Below are 9,370 nucleotides of genomic sequence, written 5' to 3'. Positions count from 1 at the left end.
TGCTGGCCGATGGGGACAGTGTGAATACCCAGAGGGCAACCATAGCTCCTCTGAGTGCTATGAAATAAAAGGGGGCAAAAAAGGCAAGTGATCCCTCGGACGGACGGACGGGGGGAGGGGGGGGGGGGGGGGGGGGGGGCGGGGAACCTTCCAAGAGGTACAGATGCTGCTTTTTGACAGGTTCCAGGAATGCTGGATGCACCGTTGCACTCAGGGTGTGTCTGAGCACTGCACAGGAATTAAGCTACTAGCAACTGGTCGGGAGGTCTGATCCGTCCCGAGCTGCGCATCAGCGGAGAGCTGGGCTTTCCCCTGCTCCCTGCGTGCGGCAGCGGATCGGACCGGCTCCGCGCTCCCTGGCTGAGCCTGTGCCTCGCAGCCGCTCGTCTGCGCATGAGTCGCCGCGGGAGGTTCCGCGGCTGGAGTATTTCAGGGGCTGGGCACCGGGGGAAGATGCTCAGTGCCTGACTGCGCCCGTGCCCCCGGCGGCGGGGGGAGCCGCGGCGGGACGCGGGCACGGGCACGGCGAGGGCGCCGGCGCGGGGGGCACCGCGGAGGGCGGCGTGAAGCGAGGGCGGCGCGGCCGTCGGGGCAGAGCCGGCTTCAGCACCGCGGACAGCGCACAGCGGGCACCGCGCCCCGGCACCGCGCTGCCCCCAGCCCGGCTCCCGCCGCCGCTGCCCCGGGCCCCGCCCCGGGGCGCCCCGGCCCCGCCAGCTCCGGCTCCGATTCCCGGGCGCCCGACCTCCCGCTCCCTCGGCTCCGGCCGGCGGCAGCCCCGGCGCCCCTGCCGTCGGCTCCGGCACCGCTGCTCCTGGCCCCCGCTAACCCAGCTGCCCGGCACCGCTCCTCGCGGGTCCTCTCCCCCCTGCCCCGGCCGGCCTTCCAGCCCCTCTCCCCGCGTCTTCGGCTCTGCTCCCCGCCGCCTGCCCCTCTCCCTACACCCGCTGCCCCCGGCTCCGCTCCCTTCTCCCGCGGCTCCTGCCCCCCGGCAACATGCGCGGGCGGCCGCGGGTGGTGGCAGGCGAGGCTGCGGTGCCGGCGCGGATGCCCCCTTCCTCCTGCCCTCACCCACCCCAGGCCACCCGCTGAGAGATGGACTTGGCAGGCGTGCTGCTGGCGCTGCTCCTCGTGCTGGTGCTGGTTGTCTCTCTGCTCTCCAACCTCCTGGTACTGCTATGCTTCGTCTACAGTACGGAGATCCGCAAGCAGGTCGCCGGGGTTTTCCTGGTGAACTTATCCTTTTGCAACCTGCTCCTCACCGTCCTGAACATGCCTTTTACGCTGCTGGGGATCCTGAGGAACCAGCAGCCCCTCGGGGGCTGCGTCTGCAAAGCGGTGGGTTTCCTGGAAACTTTCCTGACTTCCAACACGATGCTGAGCATGGCAGCTCTCAGCATCGACAAATGGATTGCCGTGGTGTTCCCCTTAAGCTACACCAGCAAGATGCGGTATAAGGATGCTGTGATACTGATGGGCTACTCGTGGCTCCACTCCCTCACGTTCCCCTTGGTATCCTTGTTTTACTCGTGGGTAGATTACAGCAGCGTTTATGCCTCTTGCACCTTGCACCTGAAGGAAGAGACGGAGCGGAGAAGGTTTACAGTGTTCACCATCGTCTTTCACTCCACCAGTTTCATGCTGTCGCTGGTGATTTTGTGTTTCACCTATTTAAAGGTGTTGAAAGTTGCCCGGTTCCACTGCAAGCGAATAGACATTATTACCATGCAGACTCTGGTTTTGCTGGTGGATATCCACCCCAGGTAATGCGTGCTTGTTCGTATTCACAGCCCCGGGGCACTTGCATAGGTACCCCTGGCGGAGAGGATGCTCTGTACCCCCCCCCCACCCACCCCCCCGAGCACCCCTTCCTGTGCTCCCGCCTGCCCCAGCCACATGGCGAACGCTTCTGCCTCTAGTTTCAGGCTCTGCTTATAGTGCCAGAGGACGGTGGCTTGTGCATTTGTAGCCTGCTTTGTGTAAATGTTAGTCCTGCTCGCCGGCTGCTCCCACTTGCCTGAGCTCCCTTTCACAGGGAGCTGCTGCCTCGGTGAATGCGATCGTCCCCGGGCTCGGCGGGGCCAGCGGCTGCCCTCCCCTTCCCTCCCCTCTCCTCCCCTCCCCTGGGCCGGGGGCTGCCCTGCCCTCCTCTGGGCCGTGGCAGGGTCCCTCGGGCCGGGAGCGAGCCCTTCCCTCTCCCCGGGGCTCCCATCCCGTCTCCTCGCTCTTGCCTTCACCCACCGCCTGCTTTCCCCCTTGCAGTGTGAAGCAGCGCTGTCTGAACGAGCAGAAACGGAGGCGGCAGCGGGCTACCAAGAAAATCAGTATTTTTATAGGGTCGTTTGTGATCTGTTTTGGTCCTTACATTATTACCAGGTTAGTATCGCCTGTTGGGGTGGGGGACTTCCCGGAACCGCTGTGCCATCTGATGCTCAAGGGGGTTGGGGCGGGGGGGGGGGGGGCACAGCTAATTTTGGGGTGCCAGAGCCTGACAGAGACCTGGGGCCGGTTCTGAGGGACAGAGCACTCACACATGCACACACTCACACACTCACTCACACACACACACACACACATACACACACACAGAGGCCCTCACACAGGCCAACGCAGCTCGCTGGGTAAAGCCCCTGGCTCTCCCTCCCTCATTGCAGCCAAGGCCAGGAGCCCCTGCCAAGAGCAAGAGGCTTTTAGGACAAGTACCAGGAATTAATTACATACCAGTGGGAGATAAAAGCAGTTGAAAAGACTTGCCACCCTTCCTTATTAGCACAGCCTGAGCAACAGAGAGGCAAGCAGACTTCTTTTCCTGATTAGCTCAGGTCTTTTTGTTGTTTTATTTTTTAAAGGCAAAAAGCCAAGCTTGCTGCTATTGGAAGCTGAGGTGACATAATGTAAATTTATCCAGGCTGATAATTTGTCAGATAAGCTCTGTGTCTGGAGACATCAACATCTGTAAATATAACGCTAATGGTGCAGCATGGCCTTGTGATGAAGTGTAAGAGTTATCTCCCAGGAAAACCAACAATTAGGCCTGTAATATGCATAGGAAACACCATGCTCCTCAACTGGCCAGAACTATTGGCATCCACCCTCGTAGTTCGCACCTTTTTAAGTAGCCATGTATGCATTTCTCATTTCGTACTTGTATAGTCTTTATACAACATATGGACAACATATGGTTATTATTTTTAAATCTTGCATAAATCAATGATCTGGAAGCCCATGTAACTATGCTGAATTGCAGCACCTCAGGATTTAGCCTTTCATCTCTTGACTAAATGGGTTACATCCTTCACAAATGATTTTTTGAAATATTTCCCACTTCACTTTGTGTTCAAGACACCCTTGAAGAGTACTGACTTCTGTCAAGAAAGGTGCACTAGTCTGCAGAACCACCCTAGTGAGGGCTTCCTCAAGGTTGCTACCAAGCTTCTGGGGTCTGCAGCCACACCAGCTCAAAGCACTCAGCCAGCTGTAGCACACAGGTCTTCCACAGTCACATATATATAGGCCATCCACACATATATAGGCCATTTATTGACCATTGCCATTACCCTTTTCTTACGTGGGTAGGGGGACAGATTTAGGCCAGTGCACAAAAATTACAATGTTTTTTTAACCTTTAGGATGACATTTATTTCAGTTCCCATTTATATGTTGAAAAGGATTCCTGACTGATTGCCTGGATAGCTGCATATATTTTTTCTGCAGTTGAAAGGGTTATTACAAATGTTATCATTACATCACAAAGTTAAAAGGTTAATTGATCACTGTTCAGTACATTCTGAGTCATTTTCTATTCACCTTTGCCATAATCAGGATATAATTATATTGAGCAAAGTAGATTTTGCCATCTTCCTTCCATCTGAACATTACTGAGCTCAGCAAATTCCAACATTGCCACATTTTTCAGCTTGGAGATCTCTCTCATAAACTTCTAAAATAAAAGCAACTTCCTTCTTCAGATCTTGCATTTGGAAAATGGTGCATTTTCTAAGCGTGACAAACTGGTATCTCATGTGTCACTACAGAGAAGACTGAGGGCTGGTTTCTGTGAATGTGTGTCACGGTACAGCTTCTGCCTCAATCACAAGAACCTAGTTGGTTCAGCAACAGCAAAATAGGAAGTATTTGGAGAGGACATCCTCAAAGGCTCTTTACCCCAAAGGCAAAGCAGTGTCCAGGCAGCACTAGATAAAAGGTGGTGGAGTTGAGACTGGAGGACTTGCTGCCATGCCCATGTCTTCATTCTTCCCCCATTCTGTTTTTTAGGGGAGTGGCACTGAAGCTATCTCTATGGAAGCAGTATGAAAGATATCCCCCCTCTTCTCTTGCTCGGTGGCCTGGTGACTCAGGTTGCATTGTGAGCTCAGTGTTTGCTCCTCACTTCAGAAATGTGAATGAGATTATGTTCATTATCAAGACATTCGTCTGTTCACTAAGAGCCGACAGATGAATTTAATCTTTTTTGTAACAACACCGAAACCAAGAAAATGATACTAAGATGCATTCAGATGGATATTTCTAAGGATGACTTGGTTTGGCCAGGACCTTTATCTTATTAAAATCTGTGTAATTTTTCTTCTGTTGGCTTCAATGCAATTGTGTTGAGGCCCATAACACAATAAATGGAACACACAGTAATGCATCTATTCTCATGACTGAAAGATACCTCACTTTTTGTTTAGTGTCTTTATAAAAAAATGAATTGTGTAAATATCAAATGTATATTTCTTGTATTAGGATGATATACAGGATGGCATATACCTAAGCAACCATGCAGCAAGTGTCATTTATCGTACATTTATTTCTCATGTTTTGTGTCTTCCTGTTCTCTCTGTTTTGACTTGACTGGATTTTTTTTTCCAAGCAGCTTCAAACAGAAGTCATCTTGTTTTTAAATGCACTTGCCATAGGAATGATTTCACTTTTACATATAATAATAAGAAATTTTCCTGTCAGAGTTCAACCACTTGCTGCAATGTTCAGTCCTAGTGGTGGTAAGTCAGCTTTTCTATGTGGAGGGATTGGAACAGCTTCAGAAGGCAATGCCCTGCAAGGTAGGAGCTCTGCACTTTGGAAAGAGGCCAGAAGGTTCTTCAAGCTTGAGAAAGCTTCTGATCTTACATCTTCAGACAGTGATGTTTTAGGGTACAGAAAAGGGCTATTTTATCTCATGGTACTCTTTTTTTTTTTTTTTTTTTTTTTTTCTTCTGGAATTAATATAGCAAAATAGTATATTCTTGTTCCTGCAAAAGGTTTCACAAAAGATGTACAGATAATAAAAACTTCTCACCCTGTTCTTTCCACCGTCCTGGAGAGTCTGCCCACTGCTGATGATCTGTATGCCAGACATTTGCTGGAACAGTCTAAAGGTTTGTTCTCACTTCCATGGAAAAATTGTTTAACTTAGTTGCAGTTTCTCCCCCTGTGATTAATACACCCATCTCAACTGAGGTGCTAAGGCCACTAATCATCCGTGAAGCACAGACCAGAAGACACAGGTCGGGAGACAGCTGACTGGTCATATAATGATGATAAAAATGTTGTTTGCTTTTGTTCTTTGGCCAAACTAGTGGTCAGCCAAGTGCATGCAGAAACTCTCACAGGTAAGCAGATGCAGCTGTGCTCCTAAACATACTATGGGATTGCAGGTGCCACCCGAATCTCTCTGAGATACTGCCACAGTGTTTGTACTATACTGATCTAACATGAATCCTTTTTGCATATGAGAGAATTCACAGCAGTGGTGCAATGCAGGTTCACTGTTCTGAACCTGAGGAGGTGTATTCAGTGATCTAGACCAGGTTTCGGGTGTCATTTGATATGCTGCATAGTATACAAAACCTCTACATAGGCTGTAGAAGACCCACAACTTCCAGGAGCAGCAGCCTGATGCCACGGGGGTTGTACCCAAATGTCTCAAGTGTCACTAGACAGTTGTACTTAAGTAACTGATCTGAGTGCGCCTGGATGCCCCAAGTCACCTGTGCCTATCTCAAGCTTGCCTTGGGAGAGGGGTAATCAATTAAGTCACCAAGATTCTGACTACTTACCAGCACAACTCTCTAAACTCAGAAAGTGAGCCATAAACTGCAGCACTTTCTTATCTCTGATGCATGGGAGCATTAACATTAAAAACACACTTTCTCTCTCTTTCCATAGAGGGAATGATTCTTGTCTCCCAGTGGCCTTGCTAGGAAAGTTCCTTTTGCCTTTATTGAATCCAAGGAGTAAGTAAGTACAGGGCCCTTCTCCTGCAGGGACTGAGTGCTGTAAGAAAATAAGTTTTACTTTAATATTTCATGAAGCATGAGTTGAGCATGGGCTCAGTGTGAATATAACACTCAAGTGTTTCCATCTCTCTTTAATGTTTAACAGGTTGATAGAGCTCCTTCCTTTTGTTACCATAAATTACTACTGGGGAATCATAAGCAAGTGCCTCACCTACAGTAAGGCTGCATCAGATCCATTTGTTTACTCACTTTTACGTCAACAGTACAAAAAAGTTCTGATCAACATCGTCAATAGGATACTTAAGAGGGACCTATATCCGTCATCGGGGTACAACAGCTCTCTCGATACTGAAAACGATTACTGCTTGCACAGAACAAATTAACATGAAAAGCATTCCCCTTCAAGTGAGACAGGAGCTTGCTGTTGCTGGAAAGCTGCCTTTTCCCTCTCGTGCTGACAGTGGTGACAGTGTCTCCAGGGTGCGAAAGCTGCATTAATGTGATGCATTTCATTGTGGACTTTCATGAAAGGCTCTTCCCTGGTCTGCAGCCAAGTACAATATATGGGAAAGCCTCTTCCCTGAGTAAAAGGAGTAGGCTTAAGGGGCTTTAAGAGAGCCTTTGGAGGCTTTAGAGAAGCTTGGAGAGCTTTTAATGTCTCCTGTCTGAAGACTTGGCATATCTTGGAGCATTCCACATCAGACATGATATTCCAGTGTCTTCTGGGACCACAGGAATCCCCAGGATGGAAGGAGAGGTTGAGAGTCCTCCGTGCTGTACATGTAACTTGACAGCTCAGGATCTGCTCTGTTAGTTTTGAACATTACAAATAAGTCTTTTAATTGATTTATTGTATTGGTGCCTCAAGTGAGTCAGCACTTTGAATCTGAGATTGTTGTTATTAATATTTACTACTAGGCATCATGATTGTAACATAGCCTTTAGGAAGTGGTACATATATTTGATATGCCAGTATTCTATCAAGCATAACCAAAGTCCACATATCTGAGTTACTAATATTTAGCACTTCAGTGGTATGTGATTACAATAAATGCAGCAACAGTAACAAAGACATATATGGAATTTAGTTAAATAGCACTGTAGTTCCATCACTGAGCTAGTAATCCTATTCAAAGAAGCTTTTATTCAGAAAAAAAAAAATCAGTTAGACAGTAGAAATGACAGATACCACTGTGTTTAAGATATATTACTTCAGAAGCTATCTGTTTTCAAAGAACAGGCTAAAATATATCAATTCTTTTTAAAGGATATATAATGTGTACAATATTTCATGCATTGGCTATATTTGGTAGATTGTAATAATATTGTGCAATCTTTTATTCGATAATGATTGATTAATCTGGTGATTTAACTGATACTAAGAGATGTCTAAGAGATATTATAACAGACCTGCTGCCAAACGCCCAGAAACACAAAGCTGCTTTATTATTATGTGTATTTTTCACTTATTATTTCTTTTTAAATCTAAACAGGCTTTGGAAAAATATGGGAATTATTTTTGAACAATATTCCTTTGATTATATAAGACATGAATCAAAATATTCTATGGCATTCAATAAGCTACTATTTTCTAATTGAGTACATAAGGGGAAAATTAAAGCAATTCCCAAGTATATTTTAAGAAAGAAAAAACAAAAAAAAAGAAAGAAGACAGTAAAGAACACCTATTTTTAATGTAAAACTGAACTTGACCCTACGAAGCATTGAGAAGGTTGTTCCTGACCAAACTAAGCATATAAGCATGTGGTTAGGCACAAATATAATTTCCTTTGAAGTTAACAGCTCTATTCCCATGCTGAAATTTAAGTATATGTATAACTGTTTTGTAAAATCAGTGTTGAGCAGTCAGCACATCGAGAGGGGTTTTTCCACCATCCACAATGAGGAAGGAGAGCATCTATCTTATTGCAATTCCATTGAAGTCAAGGAAAGGCGATGCTGCATAACAAATGCAAGGTTCTCTTATCTCCTTCTTTTAATCTCTGAGGCCTTTCTGATGCTTTTTTTTCCCATGCAAATACCTTGGGCCTCTGTGTTTTGCATCAATAGTTCTGCCTGTGTTTATTAAATTGAATGTATTACAATGGTTTTGTCTTCTTAGTAAAGTATTTGTACTCTCTCCAATTTTGTGTAAATACAGTATTTCCGAAAAAAAGCTGTCTGTGGAATCTTTGCAGTTTTACTATCTTCCTGTCTGCCTCCACATATCTTCCCCCTCTGCTATGCCACTACAAAAACCTGATGCTTCAGTCTTTCATTTCAGCTGCAACGTAAGGACCAGATAGCTCTGTAGGGGGTGGGAGTGATGCTAAATTCTCAGTTATTTTTTTGTCAGTTTTGTGCCAAAAAGTTTTGATAGTCTACAGCATTTATCTGTGAATAAACATGAGTTTAATGATACCTACAATTGTTAATTGCCTTTGGTTTCCTAAAGAAAATAGTGCTGCTTTAAGAAAGGAATATGTTACATACAGTTAAAAGTATTAAATTGTCACTTCCAAGACACACAAATGAAATAAAGAAGTGTTTTGACTTTTTTCTTAGTACCAAGAAAATAGTAGAGGAGAAAAAAAAATAATAAACTTTAAAGCTATTACAGTAATAACTAAAGCCATTAAACTATAAGCCACATTCTAAAGCTATAAAACAGAACATATACTGCTACATCTGGTATTAAGTTAATTAATGAAGCTTATTCATACCAGTTGAGGGTGTCATCATGCACACACTTTACAATACCACTCAACCTCACAAAGCATTGAACATTTCCAGAGGTGCTCAGGTTCAGGCAGGGAGAAAACAAAAACAAAGAAAATTATTTGAGCCTGTGCTGGGTGTTACAAAACATCTTTTAAATTTCCATAGAGAATTAGGAAGCTAATGTTTACAGTATGCTGTAGACCAGAAACTAAGAAAGGGCAAGGAGAGCCGTAGTCCTCAGCCTGGATTTGCAATGAAGTTTAACTGCCTCGTTTAGCATTACCAAAAGGCATCTTCCTCTGCTCGGTATGCACAGCCAGTTCTGTAGGTAAATTTTTCTTTCTCCCTTCTTCTCACCACCCACTTCCCACCAGAGAAGGGTTTGCTCTACTTTTCTAACCATGGAGGAA

At 46.1% G+C, this 9,370-nt stretch overlaps 1 protein-coding gene across 1 annotated transcript; it reads left to right on the top strand.

The window, feature by feature from the left end:
• Positions 1–1,093: 1,093 nt before the first annotated feature.
• GPR78 (G protein-coupled receptor 78) lies at positions 1,094–8,620 on the top strand. The gene is made up of 3 exons (XM_005229806.3): positions 1,094–1,763; positions 2,263–2,376; positions 6,385–8,620. Exons 1-3 carry the CDS (start codon positions 1,096–1,098, stop codon positions 6,620–6,622), a joined length of 1,020 nt encoding a protein of 339 aa, XP_005229863.1. The 5' UTR covers positions 1,094–1,095; the 3' UTR covers positions 6,623–8,620.
• Positions 8,621–9,370: the final 750 nt, after the last annotated feature.

Source organism: Falco peregrinus, chromosome 2, assembly GCF_023634155.1.
Source record: "Falco peregrinus isolate bFalPer1 chromosome 2, bFalPer1.pri, whole genome shotgun sequence".
NCBI classification, from domain to species: Eukaryota; Metazoa; Chordata; class Aves; order Falconiformes; family Falconidae; genus Falco; species Falco peregrinus.
The sequence above is the reverse complement of the archived record's forward strand: the minus strand, read 5'-3'. Positions and strand labels throughout refer to the sequence as shown.

Bases quoted from the DNA above. Each gene is read 5' to 3' on its own strand.
- GPR78 (XM_005229806.3), top strand. From the start codon at position 1,096: ATGGACTTGGCAGGCGTGCTGCTGGCGCTGCTCCTCGTGCTGGTGCTG. The intron at 1,764-2,262 runs GTAATGCGTGCT...TCCCCCTTGCAG, and splicing joins CTGGTGGATATCCACCCCAG to TGTGAAGCAGCGCTGTCTGA. The intron at 2,377-6,384 runs GTTAGTATCGCC...AATGTTTAACAG, and splicing joins GGTCCTTACATTATTACCAG to GTTGATAGAGCTCCTTCCTT.